This window comes from Bos mutus, chromosome 4, assembly GCF_027580195.1.
Source record: "Bos mutus isolate GX-2022 chromosome 4, NWIPB_WYAK_1.1, whole genome shotgun sequence".
In the NCBI taxonomy this organism is placed as follows: domain Eukaryota; kingdom Metazoa; phylum Chordata; class Mammalia; order Artiodactyla; family Bovidae; genus Bos; species Bos mutus.
Window position 1 is genome coordinate 18,324,254 of NC_091620.1, and position 18,496 is coordinate 18,342,749.

General features: G+C 50.4%; 2 gene segments (V, D, J or C); both read right to left on the reverse strand.

Annotated features, from left to right (window-relative positions):
• Nucleotides 1-14,062: 14,062 nt before the first annotated feature.
• LOC102266799 (T cell receptor beta variable 6-8-like) lies at nucleotides 14,063-14,635 on the reverse strand. The segment is given in 2 exon segments: nucleotides 14,063-14,499; nucleotides 14,587-14,635. Coding segments are annotated over 2 exon segments (486 nt in total).
• A 3,108-nt stretch (nucleotides 14,636-17,743) lies between these two features.
• Nucleotides 17,744-18,302, reverse strand: LOC138987563 (T cell receptor beta variable 9-like). The segment is given in 2 exon segments: nucleotides 17,744-18,138; nucleotides 18,254-18,302. Coding segments are annotated over 2 exon segments (444 nt in total).
• Nucleotides 18,303-18,496: the final 194 nt, after the last annotated feature.

The following is an 18,496-nucleotide window of genomic DNA, read 5'->3' on the forward strand; positions in this document are numbered from 1 at the left end:
TACTCAGTGCTCCTAAACAGCACATTGTTCAAGAGTTAGCTACAATCCATGCATCAGTAAAGTTGATTTTAACATGCCTGAGGAGGGTTGTATGTTACATGCTCTGGCTAATTTCCTGCACTAAATCAACAGGCAGAACTATTTTCACCCCTGTGATTTCTAAAGGCCTCAGCTAGAGGCAAAATATGTCCATCTCTATCTTTGCACCTAAGATATGGTGGAAGAGGCTGTCAGAGATTAGCAAAGGGAATCAGGAAATCCAGAGTCCTGTTATGTGCCAGGGACTTCATGCTTACTAAATTCCTAGGCAAGCCTGGAAGTTGTTGGGATGACTAATTTAATGTGTCACCTTGACTAGGCCACAGATATTTAGTTCCACATTGTTCTGAATGTCCCTGTGAGGATGTCTTGGTGAGAGATAAATATGTGAAAGTTATCAATAGATTTTAAAATCAGATTAGATGAACATCTTTATTGGTAAGGCAGATGAACTTCCATAATGGAGTAGGTCTCATCCAATGAGATGAAGAAATGAACAGAACAAAAACCCTAAACCTCTCCTAGGTAGGAGAGAATTATCCAGCTGATGGCCTTAACTAGACTATCACTTCTTCCTGCCTAACAGCCTTTGAACTTAAACATCAGCTCTTCTTAGGTCTCTAATAACATGAGCCCAGCTTCTAGATCTTAAGCTTATCACTATTAACAACTATGTGAGTCAAATCCTTTAAAAGATATATATATATATGTTTGATTGTTTTATGTGAGAATGATGCAATGGGGGCGAAGACCACAGTAACAAGGACAGACGTAAGTCTGATTCCTTGTTCTGATATTTATGAAGTATGAGATCTGAGCAACCCACTCCCCCTCAGATGTGTAAAGAGTTAAAATAATACTTATGTTGCATGGTCTTTGGGAGCATTAAAACATATCAAGACATGAATATCTGGGAAAGGCTGTCTGCTCTACCAGGACTTAGGCCTGGCTGGCTGGCAGTTGACACTCTCACACCACTTTATGAGCTGGGGAAGGATGATTTTGTTCCAGAGGCACCTGATCATGCAGGGCTGTGTCTTCGCTGCTGGCACAGAGATGCACGGCTGAGTCTTTCAGCTCCAAGGAAGTCAAGCTCAGTTCAGAGCTAGAGTCACTGAACTGTTGACCTGAGCATCGTCCTGATTTGTTTCTCCTCTCACATTCTGTTGAAATACTGAACAAGGAACTGGGGGCCCTGGCCCAAGGCCTGTTGGTACCAGTACAGAGAGAGGTGTCCAGAGTCAGGGGAACATCTCAGCGTCACTTGCTGCTTTCTTGATTTGATCAGTTATTCGGGGTCTGGGTGATTTCAGAATCCACCAGGCCTGTTGGGGAAGAGACAAGGAAGCTGAGGGCAGAGCACAGGGAAGCCTCCTGTGCAGCCCTCATCACCAGGCTTCTGTCTCAGGGACGCAAAGAAGTCTCAGAAGCTCCCACACTGTGTCCAGGTCTCACCTACTCCCAGAAACAAGAGGTCACACAGCAGAGGAGCCTGGAGCCCATGGCAGCATCAGGAACCCAAGACAGCTGCTGGCTGGGGCGGGTCTCCTGGGGTGATTGGTATAAAGTGCTGACCCTCCTGCTCCCTGATTGGAGCATTTGCCTATGACATCACTGCTCTGTGCCTCTGCAGGCTGCCCTGTCCACTGTACCCCTTGCCAGGACAAACGTGAGCCCTCTAAGCCCTTCCAGCCCTTCACAGCACCTGAGCAAGGGGTGAGTGTGAAGAGTGCACCATCCCCATGTCCCCAGTGCCCACAGCATACCTTGTTGTCCCCTGCCAGCCCCTGCCTGACACGCAGCCATGCACTCACCTGGCGGGCAATCACCAGGCAATCAGCTGACAATCACCCAACCCTCACCAGCCACCCCAACCCCTCACCTCCACTTCCCTTGCAGCTCCTGGAGACCGTCTCCTGGGCACATCCTGAGGATCCAGGCACATCCCCACTTTCCTGGGCAGCGAGGAGTCTGTCCTGGTTCCATGTGTCCTGGAACCTCAGGACCTCAGGGAACTGAAACCTGCTTTCTCATTCAGGCATGTAGCCAAGGTTCCTTAAAGCTGCCCTCCCCAGGGTGACTCTCCACCCCTTCCAGGACCCCCTGCTTACTGTGGGCCCACAGCGCCTCCTAGTGGCCAATGGTCCACAGTCTCATGGATCTGTGCCTTCTGTCAAAGCAAGAATGTAAATACCCCACACCCTGAACACACACACACACACACACACACACACATACACTTGTTCTACTGTCTTCCCAAGCTGGCTGACTTAAGATTGATCTGCAAATTCCCTCTTAGCCTCTGGAGGTAAAAGCCTGTAGAAACCAACATTTCCATTAAGAAGAAAATAATTGCACTGACTGTAGAATGCTAAGGTGGAATCACACAGACCTTCAATACAGACACTCTACTGAGCTCAGGGGAATACAGCCTGGGACACTGCAATCCTTACACCCCTCTGATTAATCAGATCCAGATATTTCTAGACTTTCTTTATAAATTATTACTAATTCTAGGTAATGGATTTATATACAGAGATTATATATATTAACCCATTTAGTTTTAAAGTTATAAAACTTTGAAATAAAAAAACAGCTGTCCACTACATTGGACGTCGATGTAGCTGGGCGTGATATGAGACTGCACACTCAGTGTCACACTGCAGGCATGTGGCCCTGGGTTCCAAGGCTCTGCGTGTGAGAATCCTGCAAGGGGCTCTCTGAATTTCAGCATGCAGGGCTTCCCTTATCTTTTTGCACAGAGAGGAGGTGGCCGTGCACCGCCGTGGATAACCACAGGTGCAGAAGTACACAGATGTCTGGGAGCGGTTGGCGGACTCCAGAGTGAGAGGGAAGTTCTCTGTGCTTGGTCTGGAGAATCTGTAGCCCTTGGGCACAGGTCCTTTCTCCATGGAGGGAGGGATAACTGAGTAATGGATCAGCCTCAGCCCGTTTCCTGGGTCTTGTTGGTACCAGTACATATAGCTAAAGCTCAGATCCTGAGTAGATGTCAGTGTCGAGCTCTGTCCTCTCCTCACGACATGGAATATGGGGTCCTTAGAGACACCAGCATGGACCGCCCCTGTGGAGAAGGATGACCAATGCTGCAGTCACAGCGGACCTGCTTAGTGCTGGCACCCCCGAAGGGGACCCTGCCCCCCAGGACTCACCTGCCTGCAGGAGACAGAAGACCATACAGCCCAGGAGGCAGGGGCTCATGGCGGGGGTGGGGCAGGCGGAGAGCCCTCTGGTGTGTGTGTGGATGAGAGGGGAGAGGGGCTCTCCAAGGAGTCCTTCTGAAATGTCACCCTCCCTGCCAGGCCCCAGAGCCAACCTATCACTCAGGGGCCACGCCCCTTCCCCAGAGGCTCAAATCATAAGTGAACCTGAGAGAGAAGTTCACAGCCCAGAGTCCCATCCAGATCAATGGACATAAGCTGTACAAGTTGATGAAACTCTTCTGTAAAACTGATTAAATTTTGTGTGTGTTCTAGTCCAGAGATAATTCACACTGATACATGTATTACTTCTATTTATCTGCATATATCTGTAGTTTAAATCTTGTGGAAATCCTTCTGACTTTTTGTCGCCCTGTTTAACTCATGTGTCCCAGTAGGACTTCAAGGTTCCATTTCTGCATAACTGACCACAGTCCTGAGATTGTCCCTCCACCGACCATGTTTGTCCAGGTCTCTGCTCCCAAACTCACTGCAGGCTCATCAACATTTGAGAAATCTGTTTGGTCTATTTCTAATCGAGTCACTGACAGATGGTCCGCCAGCCAAATGTGGGTGCAGCTTCTTCATGTTCCCAGGAGGCCCTCCTTCCCATGTCGGTGCAGGGCAGGGAGCAAGCAGAGCCCCTCAAGACTGGGACCCACCTCTCTTGGTGGAGAGAAGCTGGGCGCCCAAAACAAGGTGACATATTGTCACAGAGGAATTCAGATGTAGGAGGGACGTGGAGGGAGGTGCAGACATCAGGGCAAATGAAAAATGTTCTGTTTTTATTTGAGACATTCCTCCCATTGGAATATCTCAGAAGCTCCCATGGAGTCCAGGCCTCACCTGCTCCCAGGAGGCAGAGAACCTGGAGCCCATGTCAGCATCAGGAACCCAGGGCTACTGCTAGCTGGGGGCGAGGCTCCTGGGTTGAGAGGGTAAGTGCTGACCCTCCTGCTTCCCTGATTGGAGCATTTCCCTATGACGTCACTGCTCTCTGTCTCTGCAGGCTGCCCTTGTCCACTGGACCCCTTGGCAGGACCCAGGGCTGGCTCCTCTATGCCCTTCCCTGTCCCGCACAGCCCCTCAGCAAAGGGTGGGTGTGAGGTGAGCACTGTCCCCATGTCCCCATATGCCCATAGCATGGCTTTTTCTTCTCTTCCTGTCACTGACTGACACTCATCACCCAGCCCTCACCAGCCACACTGATCCCTCACCCTCCCTTCCCATGCTGCTCCAGGTGACGGCCCCTGAACACATCCTGAGGCTCGAGGAACGTCCCCACTCCCCTGGGCAGTGAGGAGTCTGTGCTGGGTCCATGTGTCTGGACCACTCAGGGAGCTCAAACCTGCTCCCTGATGCAGGCATGTAGCCAAGGTTCCCCTAAGCTGCCCTCTCCAGGGTGACTCTCAACCCCTCCCAGCACACCCTGCTCACCATGGGCCCACAGTGCCTCCTAGTGGCCCATGGTCTCATGGATCTGTGCCTTCCATCTAAAACAAGAATACAAATTCCCCACACTCCACACTTTCAACCCCTACACACACACACACACACACCCTTCATATGCTGCCTTCCCAGCATGGCTGAATTAGGGCTGATCTTCAAGTCTAGTCTTAGCCTGTGGAGGTAAAACACTGTATGATCAGACATTTCTACTAAGAAGGCAGGAATTCCTGCACCACTCCAGTGACAATAGTCAGCTAAAATGGAGTAATGCTGCTGCTGAGTCGCTTCAGTCGTGTCCAACTCTGTGCGACCCCATAGACGGCACCCATCAGGTTCCTCCGTCCCTGGGATTCTCCAGGCAAGAGTACTGAAGTGGGTTGCCAGTGCCTTCTCGGAAAATGGAGTGATTTGGGCAATACAAATAAGCGCTCCATGATCTCAAATGAAGCCAGCCTGGACACCTGTATTCCAGACCTCCTTTTGATTAAGCAGATCCATACATTTCCAGATTTCATATTTAAATTTAGCATGACCCAATTCTAGCAGGTGCATTTTATGAAGAGGTTTTAGGTGTATTAACATATTTATTTCCTATGAACTTGTAAAATCTTGATATAATAAGATACCATGAAGGAAATATTTTGACTTTGAGAAGATTTCTCTGAGGGAAATGGTAGAAACCTGGTCCAGGATAATTGAGATGCTAAGAAAGAGAGGCAGGAAGGGAGAACACACACACCCAGCCTGTCTCTCCTCCTGGGAATGGACTCCCAAGGGACTTTGGCTGGTTTCCAATTAACTGAGGTTGTTTTCTCTCTGATGACCCCAAGAGCTTGCTCAAACACGCCCACTTACACGTGGTTACAAAGCTCCCTGTGTCAGGAAGGGACATGACCCAGATGAGGGCAGAGCAGTGTGTCTGGAGCAGAGAGGGCAGGGGAGCTGAGGCCAATGCAGTAAGGGAGGAAAGACCCGCCTCTCTGGTGGGCAAGAGCAGGGAGCACTTGAGAGCTAGGCTGTGGGAGAAACTTCCAGACAGACAGCAATGAGGTGCTGGGAGAGATAAGAGGGTCTAGATATATCTGATTTACTAATATTCTTCCCTTCTGGAGGTCTTAAGCTGATGAGGAAGAGTCAGAACTAGTCAGAACTGGATGCAGTCCGAACTGCATCCAGGGAGAATGCAAAGGAAAGACAGAGACTGATGGTGGACATGTGTCCCCGAGTCCCTGGGGTCAGATCCAGGCCTGTTCATATCACACATCCGGGGTCACAGTGCTGGCACGTGCTCCCAGGGCTCTGACGCCCCTGGTGCTAGGAGCCTGCACGTGGGACTCTGTCTTTTTGCACAGAGAGCAGGTGGCCGTGCAGCGCCATGGAGTAACTGCTGGCACAGAAGTACACAGATGTTTGGGAGGGGTTGGCAGACTCCAGTGTGAGAGGAAAATTCTCTTTGCTTGATCTGGACACCCTGTACCCGTCGGGCATGTCTCCTTTCTCCGTGCTGGGAGGCCCAGCTGAGTAATGGATTAGCCTCAGCCCGTGTCCTGGGTCTTGTCGGTACCAGTACATAGAGTTATGATCCAGATCCTGAGTACATGTTAGTGTCGTGCTCTGTCCTCTCCTCACGACCTGGTATCTGGGGTCCTAAGAGACACCAGCATAGACCGCCCCTGTGGAGAAGGAGGACCGATGCTGCAGTCACAGTGGACAAGCTTAGTGCCGGCACCCTGAAGAGGGACCCTGCCCCCCAGGACTCACCTGCCTGCAGGAGACAGAAGACCACACAGCCCAGGAGGCAGGGGCTCATGGCGGGGGCGGGGCAGGCGGAGGCCCTCTGCTCTGAGTGTGGATGAGAGGGAGAGGCGCGCTCCAGAGGGGTTCTCTCTGAGAGGTCACTGCCCCTGCCATACCCCAGAGCTAACCTGTCACTCAGGGGGCCACACCTCTTCCCCCAGAGGCTCAAATCAGAAATGAACCTAAGTGAACAGTTCACATATGATCAACCTAGGCAGCATATGAAAAAGCAGAGACATTACTTTACCAACAAAGTTCCGTCTAGTCAAAGCTATGGTTTCTCCAGTAGTCATGTATGGATGTGAGAGTTGGACTATACAAAGAATTGGTGCTTTTGAATTGTGATGTTTGAGAAGACTCCTGAGAGTCACTTGGACTGTAAGGAGATCCAAGCAGTCCATCCTAAAGGAAATCACTCCTGAATATTCATTGGAAGGGCTGATGCTGAAGCTCAAACTCCAACATTTTGGCCACCTGATGGGAAGAACTGACGCATTTGAAAAGACCCTGATGCTGGGCCAGATTGAAGGCAGGAGGAGAAGGGGATGACGGAGGATGAAATGTTTGGATGGCATCACCATCTCAATGGATATGCGTTTGGATAAACTCTGGGAGTTGGTGACATACAGGGAGGCTGGAGTGCTCAGGTCCAGGGGTCGCACAGAGTCAGACCAGACTGACTGGAAACTTGACTCTGCCATGGGTATTTAGCTTTATTTTTCTGGATGCTCCTAAGGGGGTGTTTTTGGAAAAGTTAACGTGTGAATAGGTATATTTTAATAATAGATTAGATTAATATTTTATTTCATAAACAGATGACCTTCCATAATGTTGGTGGGCTTCATGAAACTAGGTGAAGAGATGAATAGATGAAAACACCGATCCTCCCCCAAGTAAGAGATTATTGTCAGCCGATGGCCTTCACACTTGACCGTTAGTTCTTCTGCTTTTGAACTTAAACATCAGCTCCCCCTCAGTCTCCAGTAGCACCAGACCCACTTGCAGCTTTTGGACTTACCAGTCTTAACAACTATGTGAGCCGATTGCTTTAAAATACGTATGTGAGTATGTGTGTGTATGTGTGCATGTGTGTGTGTGTTATTTATTCTTTGTGGTGGACAGTTTTATGGGGGCAAAGACCACAAGTGATGAGGACAGACTTGAGACAAATTCCTTGCTCTATAAGGAATGACATACAAGATCTGGGCAAGTCAGTTCCCCTCATGTATAAACAGGTAAAATAATTCTTACCTAGCATGATCTTTGGAAGCATTAAAACACCGCAGAGGAAGAACGTCTGGGAGATTCTATCGGATCTATCTAGGCCTGACAGGCAGGCAGTCACCCTCACAGCCACTTCCTGAGCTGGGGCAGAAGTGTTTTTGTCCCAGAGGCAACTGATCATGCAGGGCTGTGTCTTGGCTGCTGGCACAGAGATACATGGCTGAGTCCATCAGCTCCAAGGAGCTCAAGTTCAGCTCAGAGTGAAAGTCACTAAACTGTCTTCCTGAGAATCGATCCAGGAGCTGTGCTTCTCCCCTAACTTCCTGCCTGTAATACTGAACGAGGATCTCGGGGCCCTTGCCCAGGGCCTGTTGGTACCAGGACACGGAGAGGTGTCCGGAGACAGGGGAGCATCCCAGGGTCCCTCTCTGTCCTCTTGCGTTAATCAGGTATCTCGGGGTTTGGGTGACTCCAGAATCCACAAGGCCTGTGGGGGAAGAAGACTGGGGCTGAGAAAGAACGTGGGAAAGAACCCGATGGTGCCTTGGATTCAGGCAAAGTCAGACCAGGAACACAGATTCCCCACTGTGCCAAGGACCAACCTGCTGCCAGGAGACACAGAGCCACACAGCAGACGGGGCTGCAGCCCATGGCAGGAGGGCCAGAGCTGGGAGGCGTCTCCTTACTCAGAGCTCTGCTTCTCTGAGAGCTGGGGTTCTGGGCCTCCTTCCTCTGATTGGAGGTGAGGAAGTGACGTCACTGCTCTGATGTCACTGCCTCTGCTGGTTCCCAGGAATCTGACCTCTCATTCCAGGTCGCTAATCCAGGAACCCTGCTCTGTCCTACAAAATCTCTTAGATGACATGTGGGCTGGACTGCTGGTCTGGGTGAGGCTGGGTTTATGCCCGACGCCCTTCCCAATGTCTCCTTTGCTTTTCTCTTTAGGCAGTTTTTTCTCTTTCCTACCACCTCCCAGCTCCATACCCTTCACTTTTACTGCAACCTCAGGGCTCCCTCAGCACTTCATGGCTGAGGGAACTCATGGCTCCCAGCTGGGACTGCAAGCCTGCAAATTAGTGCCTATCCTAGTAAGGCTTCTAGAGATAAGAACACCAAATAAAGCTTTCTCTTAAGCCTCCTGGTCCCAGGCACTAGCTCTGTCTGCTTGCTCTGCCCCAGAAACTTCTGGAGTACGGCAGTTCCATAGCATCCCCATGTGGCCTATGCATGGAAACCAAGATTGTCTGCCCAGATTTAATAGTCATGGGATGTGTTCATATCAGAAAATATTTCACTGTTTGCCGAAAGAACTGTGTCTTTGTTTGCTTTGTTTTTCTAAAAAACACACTCAAGATTAGAAGCACAAACACATAAACCAGCCTGCCATGGCTGATTTATACTTTTGTATTTCAAGAGAAAAGAAATGTGCTCATGCAGGAAATATTTAATACTTGACTTTTCAAAGATTTTGATGAGAGAGATGCTACAAACTTGGGTTAGTTTTTGTCCGTGGTGTTGTGGTTCAGTTGCTAACTCAAGTCCAACTCATTGAAACCCCATGCATTGCAACGTACCAAGTTCCCTTGTTCTTCACTCTCTCCCACAGTTTGCTCAAATTCATGTCTGTTGAGTTGGTGATGGTATATAACCACCTCTTTCTCTGCCACCCCCTTCTCATCTTGATTTCAGTCTCTCCCAGCATCAGGGTCTAGGCTATTTAGATGCTAAAGACAGGCAATGGTGGAGAATACATACACACACAGCTTGTCTCTCCTCCTCAGGGACGACCAAGGAATTTTGGATGATTAATAATTAACTGAGGTTGCATTCTCTTTGAGGACCCCAAAGGACCTACTCAAACACGCCCACTTAGAGATCATTACAAGGTGATGGGCAAGGACATGACCAGATGAGGGAGGAGCAGGGTGGGAACGAGGGCCAGGAAGGTGGGAGAGAAAGGCCCACATCTGGGGAAGTTGGACAAGAGCAGAGACCACTCAAGGGCCAGCCTTGGGGAGAACCTTCCATAGTGACAGGCATGCGGTGCCCGGAGAGAGACAAGAGGGTCTAGATGTATCTGATTTCCCGACATCATTCCCTCCTGGAGGCCTCATGTTCAGACTGATGACTAGCAGTCAGAGCTGAGAAGCATCTTTAGGCTCACGTGGCAGCTAGAGTGAAAAGACAGAGAGTGAGGGTGGACACATGTCCATGAGGCCCTGTTGTCAGGTCCGTGCCAGGAAGATCAAACATCGCTGGCTATGCTGCCAGTATCTGTCTGTGGGCTCCGAGTGTCCAGGTGCTAGGAGCCTGCAAGGGGCTCCCCAGGATCCAGGCTGCAGGGCCCTCATCTGCTTTTTTGCATAGAAAGCAGGTGGCCGTGCAGCACCGTGGAGTAACTGCTGGCACAGAAGTACACAGATGTCTGGGAGCGGTTGGCAGACTTCAGTGTGAGAGGAAAGTTCTCTGTGTTTGATCTGGAGACACTGTACCCGTCGGGCACGTCTCCTGGCTCGCTAGAGCGCACACCAGCTGAGTAATGGATCAGCCTCAGCCCGTGTCCCAGGTCTTGTCGGTACCAGTACATGTAGTTATGACCCAGATCCTGAGCACATGTCAGTGTCGTGCTCTGTCCTCTCCTCACGACCTGGAATCTGGGGTCCTGAGTGACTCCAGCATGGACTGCCCCTGTGGAGAAGGAGGACCGATGCTGCAGTCACAGCAGACAGGCTTAGTGCTGGCACCCCGAAGGGGACCCTGCACCCCAGGACTCACCTGCCTACAGGAGACAGAAGACCACACAGCCCAGGAGGCAGGGGCTCATGGTGGGGGCGGGGCGGGCAGAGGGCCCTCTGGTGTGTGTGTGGATGAGAGGGGAGAGGGGCGCTCCAGGGAGGCCTTCTGAGATGTGACTGTCCCTGCCAGGCCCCGGAGCCAATCTGTCACTCAGTGCGCCACACCCCTTCCCCCAGAGAATCAAATCAGAAATGAACCTGAGAGATAAGTTCATAACCCGGACACCCATCCAGATAACGGACAAAAGCCTCACACGTTGCTGTAACCTTTCTGTATGTGTTAAAGTTTTTTTCCATAAATGTTAAAGTGATTAAACGATTTGTATGTTCTAGTCCAGAGATAAATCTTCATTAACGTGTATATTACTTGTATTTATCTACATATTTCTGGAGTTTTGAATCCTGGGGAATCCTTCTGGTGTCCTGCTGCCCTTTATGATATGTGTCCCAAGAGCACTTCAAGAGGGAGAAGGCAGTGGCACCACAATCCAGTGTTCTTGCCTGGCAAATCCCAGAGATGGGGGAGCCTGGTGGGCTGCCGTCTATGGGGTCACACAGAGTTGGACACGACAGAAGCGACTTAGCAGCAGCAGCAGCAGTACTTCAAGGCTCCATTTCTGCAACATTGACCGCAGTCCTGAGACTGTCCCTCCACCTACCATGCTTCTCCAAGTTTCTGCTCCCAACCTCATCACAGGCTCATCAACATTTGAGGAATTTGTTTGGTCTGCTTCTAATCAATTCAGTGACAGACAGTCCACCAGTCAAACGCAGGTACAGCTCCCTCATGTTCAAGGCAGCCCGTGATTCCCGTGTTGGGGAGAGGGAGCAAGCAGAGCCCATTCAGGCCGGTGACCCACCTTTCTGGGTGGAGAGAATTGGGTGCCCAGCACAGGATGACATTTTGGCGCAAAGGAATACTGATGCAGGAGGGACGTGGAGGGAGGTGCAAACGCCAGGGTGATGAAAAATGCTCAGTTTTTATTTGAGACATTCCTCTCATGGGAATACCTCCTTGTGAAATGTGGCTGCCATTCATTGAGTAACAGTTCATATCACAGAGCCCCAAACTGTATCTTGTTCCACACAACACAACAGGTATATCTAATTTGCTTGTACAGAGATAGTTCCATGAGCGAGGGACCACTGGTGTTGAGAACACACTTGAGCCGGGATGCTAGCTGTAACACTTATGAAGTATGAGATCTGGGCAACTCACGACCCTCAGATGTACAAACAGTTAAAATAATACTTATCTTGATGACTTCAGTGAGCATTAAAACACACCAAGAAGTGAATGTCTGGGAAAGTCTATCGCTCCACCAGGACTGGGCTTGGCAGGCTGGCAGCTGACACACGGGCACCACTTCCTGAGCTGGGGCAGGACTGTTTTTGTCCCAGAGGCACCTGATCATGCAGGGCTGTGTCTTGGCTGCTGGCACAGAGATACACGGCTGAGTCTGTCAGCTCCAAGGGGGTCAGGCTCAGCTCAGAGGCAGCATCACTGAACTGTTTTCCTGAGACCCGATCTGATATGTTTCCTTTTTGATACATTTCCCCATCATAATACTGAACAAGGAACTGGGGGCTCTGGCCCAGGGCCTGTTAGTAGCAGGACACAGAGAGGTGTCCAGACTCAGGGGAACATCTCAGAGTCACTTGCTGTTTTCTTGATTTGATCAGGTACTCGGGAGTCTGGGTGACTCCAGAATCCACCAGGCCTGTTGGGGAGGAGACAAGGAAGCTGAGGGCAGAGAACAGGGGAAGCCTCCTGCTGCAGCCCTCATTGACAGGCTTCTATCTCAGGGAGGCAAAGACATCTCAGAAGCTCCCACACTGTGTGCAGGACTCACCTGCTCCCAGCAGGCAAAGAGTCACACAGCAGAGGAGCCTGGAGCCCATGGCAGCATCAGGAACCCAGGACCACTGCTGGCTGGGGGCGGGGCTCCTGGGGTGAGGGGGTAAATACTGACCCTCCTGCTTCCCTGATTGGAGCATTTGCCTATGACGTCACAGCTCTGTGTCTCTGCAGGCTGCCCTTGTCCACTGAACCCCGTGCCAGGACCCAGGGCTGGCTCCTCTATGCCCTTCCCTGTCCCGCACAGCCCCTCAGCAAAGGGTGGGTGTAAGGTGAGCACTGTCCCCATGTCCCCATATGCCCATCACATGGCTTTTTCTTCTCTTCCTGTCCCTGCCTGACACTCATCACCCAGGCATCACTAATCCCTCACCCTCCACTTCCCATGCTGCTCCAGGAGACGGCCCCCTGGACACATCCTGAGGCTCGAGGAACGTCCCCATTCCACTGGGCAGTGAGGAGTCTGTGTCTAGACCACTCAGGGAACTCAAACCTGCTTCCTGATGCAGGCATGTAGCCAAGGTTCCCCTAAGCTGCCCTCTCCAGGGTGACTCTCAACCCCTCCCAGCACACCCTGCTTACCATGGGCCCACAGTGCCTCCTAGTGGCCCATGGTCTCATGGCTCTGTGCCTTCCATCTAAAACAAGAATACAAATTCCCCACACTCTACACTTTCAACCCCTACACACACACACACACACACACACACCCTTATCTGCTGCCTTCCCACCAGGATGAATTAGGGCTGATTTCAAGTCTAGGCTTAGCCTGTAGAGGTAAAACTCTGTACGATCAGACATTTCTACTAAGAAGGAGATAACTGCTTCACCACTACAGTGACAGTAGGTAGCTAAAATGGAGTAATACAGGCAATAGAAATAAGCGCTCTCATGATCTCAAATGAAGCCAGCCTGGACACTGTATTCCAGCCCTCTTTCTCATTAATCAGATCCATACATTTCCAGATTTCATATTTAAATTAAGCATTACCAAATTCTAGCAGGTACAATTAATTAAGAGGCTTTATGAGGCATTTATTTCCTATGAATTTGTAAAATCTTGATATAATAAGATACCATCGAGGAAATACTTTGACTTTGAGAAGATTTATCTGAGGGAAATGATAGAAACCTGGTCCAGGATAATTGAGATGCTAAGAAAGAGGGGCAGGAAGGGAGAACACACACACCCAGCCTGTCTTCCTCCTGGGAATGGACTCCCAAGGATTTTGGATGGTTTCCAATTAACTGAGGTTGTTTCCTCTTTGATGACCCCAAGAGCTTGCTCAAACACGCCCGCTTACACGTGGTTACAAAGCTCCCTGTGTCAGGAAGGGACATGACCCAGATGAGGGCAGAGCAGTGTGTCTGGAGCAGAGAGGGCAGGGAGCTGAGGCCAAGGCAGTAAAGGAGGAAAGACCCGCCCCTCTGGTGGGCAAGAGCAGGGAGCACTTGAGAGCTAGGCTGTGGGAGAAACTTCCAGACAGACAGCAATGAGGTGCTGGGAGAGACAAGAGGGTCTAGATATATCTGATTTACTAATATTCTTTCCTTCTGGAGATCTTAGGCTGATGCATAAGAGTCAGAACTAGTCAGAACTGATCCAGTCCAAACTGCATCCAGGGAGGATGCAAAGGAAAGACCTAGACGGATCATGGACACGTGTCTCTGAGTCCCTGGGGTCAGATCCAGGCCTGTCCAGGAAACCCATCCAGGGTCACAGAGCTGGCACATGGTCCCCAAGACTGTGAGGTTCCCGGTGCTAGGAGCTTGCACGTGGACCCCCTGTCTTTTTGCACAGAGATCAGGTGGCCATGCAGCTCCGTGGAGTAACTGCTGGCACAGAAGTACACAGATGTCTGGGAGCGGTTGGCGGACTCCAACGTGAGAGCGAAGTTCTCTGTGCTTGGTCTGGAGACACTGTAGCCCTCGGGCATGTCTTTCTCTGTGGTGGGAGCAGCAGCTGAGTAATGGATCAGCCTCAGCCCGCGTTCCGGGTCTTGTCGGTACCAGTACATGTGGTCATGACCCAGATCCTGAGTACATTTCAGTGTAGCCTTCTGTCCTGTCTTCACGACCTGGCATCTGGGGTCCTGAGTGACACCAGCATGGACCGCCCCTGTGGAGAAGGAGGACCCATGCAGCAGTCACAGTGGACAGGCTTAGTGCTGGCACTCCTAAGGGGACCCTGCCCCCCAGGACTCACCTGCCTGCAGGAGACAGAAGACCACACAGCCCAGGAGGCAGGGGCTCATGGCAGGGGTGGGGCAGGCGGAGGGCCCTCTGCTCTTAGTGTGCATGAGAGGGGAGAGGGGCTCTCCAGGGAGTCCTTCTGAGATGTCACTGTCCCTGCCAGACCCCAGAGCCAATCTGTCACTCAGGGGGGCCACGCCCCTTCCCCCGGAGGCTCAAATCAGAAATGAACCTGAGTGAACCATTCACATGGGACTGACCTAGACAGCAAAGTAACAAGCAGAGACATTACTTTGCCAACAAAGGTCCGTCTTGTCAAAGCTATGGTTTTTCCAGTAGTCATGTTTAACTTGAGAGTTGGAATATAAAGAAAGCTGAGCACCAAAGAATTGATGCTTTTGAACTGTGGTGTTGGAGATGACTCTGGAAAGTCCCTTGAACTGCAAGGAGATCCAAGCAGTCCATCCTAAAGAAATCAGTCCTGAATATTCATTGGAAGGACTGATGCTGAAGCTAAAACTCCAATATTTTGGCCACCTGATGCGAAGAACTGACCCATTGAAAAGACCCAGATGATGGGCAAGATTGTAGACGGGAAGAGAAGGGGACAACAGAGAATAAGATGGTGGATGGCATCTCCTACTCAATGGACATGTGTTTGAATAAACTCCAGGAGTTGGTGATAGACAGGAAAGCCTGACGCGCTGCAGTCCATGGCGTCACAAAGCATTGGGCACGACTGTGAGACTGAACTGAACTGAACAGCTCACAACAGGGAGACCCATCAGCTCAATGAACATAAGCCTTATATTTGTTGTAAATTTTCCATAAAACTCTTCACAACCTTATATATACTTTATTCCAGAACTAGCTGTTCATTATTACATACATTCAGTTTAGTGATCTGTAGTTTATTATTTCTGTAGTTTTGAATCTCAGGGAAAATCCTCAGGGCTTCCTGCTGCCCTTTATGACTCACGTGTCCCAAATAATCCCTCATGTTTCTATTGTGTTTAATTGACAACAGTCCAGTTCATGTCCTTCCACCCACAATGACTCTGGATCTGGTTCCCTAACCTTAGGGCAGGCTCATCAACACTTGAAATATCCTTGGGCTCTCTTTCTTATTAATTCACTGACTGATAGCTGCTGCTGCTACTGCTAAGTCACTTCAATTGTGTTCGAGTCTGTGCAACCCCAGAGACGGCAGCCCACCAGGTTCCCCCGTCCCTGGGATTCCCAGGCAAGAACACTGGAGAGGGTTGCCACTTCCTTCTCCAATGCATGAAAGTAAAAAGTGAAAGTGAAGTCGATCAGTACTGTCTGACTCTTCTCGACCCCCTGGACTGCAGCTCACCAGGCTCGGTGCCTGTCACATGCAGGCTCAGTTCCTTCATGTCCACCTGAGCATGTGCTTCTTGAGTTGAGGAGTTGGGGAGCAGCAAGCCCAACCACCTCCGGCCTGTGACCCAGCTTTCTTTGAGGAGAGAAGCTGGTTGCCCAGCATCACGGATGACATGTGGGCACAAAGGAGTACAGACGTGGGAGGGATGTCGGGAGAGATGGCTGACGCCGGGGTAAAGGAAAAATGCTCGGATTTTACGTGAGACATCCATTGCATGGGGTACTTCCTTGTGAAGCAGGGCAGCCATTCAGTAACCGATATTCTAGAGCCCCAGACTGTATCTCATGCACAAACCTCACACTTGGAAGGACCCTGCACTAGCTGCCATGCTCTGCTGCTGTGATTTTCAAATTCTCAATAATTTCTGAACCTGAATATCATGCACCTGGTCCTGAGTGGGTGACCCCGGTGACCTCCTGATGAGCTGGTTTCCATGAAACCCGATCGCACGTCTGGGGTCTGGGGGACTAACCATTCCTGGGGCCTCAGAGATAAAATCACAGAAGCTAAGGTCAGAAGCAACAAATGAGCTCGATGTTGTAGCCACAAAAACAAGCCTACAATTGGAGCCTGGCAAGTCCATGGGATCCACACCTGTGCTCAGAATGTCTCTGGTCCAAGAGACAGTGGGACCCACAGCCCAGGAGACTAGTGCCCAGGCCAGGCCACTACAGAAAGGGGGACTTTTTAGTTCAACTCCTGTGACTCAGACACTGGGGTCAAATCCAAGGCAAGCCTTCTCCTGACATGAAATGATCTCTCACCAAATTGCTGCTGCTGGTTGTCTGCTCAGTCCCACCACCAGTGTGAGAACAGGAGACCTTGCTATCTGTGTCACATGGTACCTCAAAGGAATTTCCTAGGAGATGAGGACTTCCTGTCAAAATAGCATCATAGAATCATTTCAGAGAATGTGTGCACGAGAAAAGAAATTTATGAACGTGAATAAATAATTAAAAAAAAAAAAAAGCCTGTAGCAGCAGGGAAGACCTTTGGATGGTCATTTTCCAAACCACCCATCTCCAGATAGCATAGTCCCTGACATGGATATGGTGCTCACATGCTTTCAAGAACTTCTTTACCCATAATACTTTCCGCTGGACAAGGAAATGGCAACCCACTCCAGTACTCTTGCCTAGAAAATTCCATGGATGGAGGAGCCTCGTGGGCTACAGTCCATTGGGTCACAAAGAGTGAGCGACTGAGCGACTTCACTTTCAAAGTATGAATAGGTATATTTTAATAAACATTTTAGTTCATAAAGCAGATGACCTTCCATAATGTCGGTGGCCTTCATGAAACCAGGTGAAGAGATGAAGAGACGAAAACACTGATCCTCCCCCAAGTAAGAGATAATTGTCAGCCGATGGCCTTCACACTGGACCGTTAGTCCTTCTGCTTTTGAACTTAAACATCAGCTCCCCTCAGTCTCTAGTAGCACCAGACCCGCTTGCAGCTTTTGGACTTACCAGCCTTCACAACTATGTCAGCCGATTGCTTTAAACTACATGTGTATATGAATGTGTGTGTGTGTGTTTCTGTGTATTATTTATTCTATGTGGGGGACAGTTTTATGGGGGCAAAGACCACAGGTAATAAGGACAGGCTTGAATCAAATTCCTTGATCTGAAAGTAATGACATATAAGATGTGGACAACTCAGTTCCCCTCAGATGTATAAACAGGTAAAATAATTCTTACCTAGCATGATCTTTGGAAGCATTAAAACACAGCAGAGGAAGAACGTCTGGGAGAGTCTATCGGATCTATCTAGGCCTGACAGGCAGGCAGTCACCCTCACAGCCACTTCCTGAGCTGGGGCAGGAGTGTTTTTGTCCCAGAGGCACCTGATCATGCAGGGCTGTGTCTTGGCTGCTGGCACAGAGATACACGGCTGAGTCTGTCAGCTCCAAGGAGCTCAAGTTCAGCTCGGAGCGAAAGTCACTAAACTGTTTTCCTGAGAATCGATCCGGGAGCTGTGCTTCTCCCCTCACTTCCTGCCTGTAATACTCAACGAGGAACTTGGGGCCCTGGCCCAGGGCCTGTTGGTACCAGTACACGGAGAGGTGTCCAGAGACAGGGGAGCATCTCAGGGTCCCTCGCTGTCCTCTTGCTTTAATCAGGTATCTCGGGGTTTGGGTGACTCCAGAATCCACAAGGCCTGTGGGGGAAGAAGACTGGGGCTGAGAAAGAACACAGGAGAGAACCTGATGGCGCCTTGGATTCAGGCAGGGTCAGGCCAGGAACACGGAATCCCCCCTGTGCCAAGGACCCACCTGCTGCCAGGAGACACAGAGCCACACAGCAGACGGGGCTGCAGCCCATGGCAGGAGGGCCAGAGCTGGTAGGCGACTCCTTGCTCAGAGCTCTGCTTCTCTGAGAGCTGGGGTTTTGGGCCTCCTTCCTCTGACTGGAGGTGAGGCAGTGACGTCACTGTTCTAATGTCACTGCCTCTGCTGGTTCTCAGGAATCGGACCTCTCATTCCAGGTCGCTGATACAGGAACCCTGCTCTGTCCTA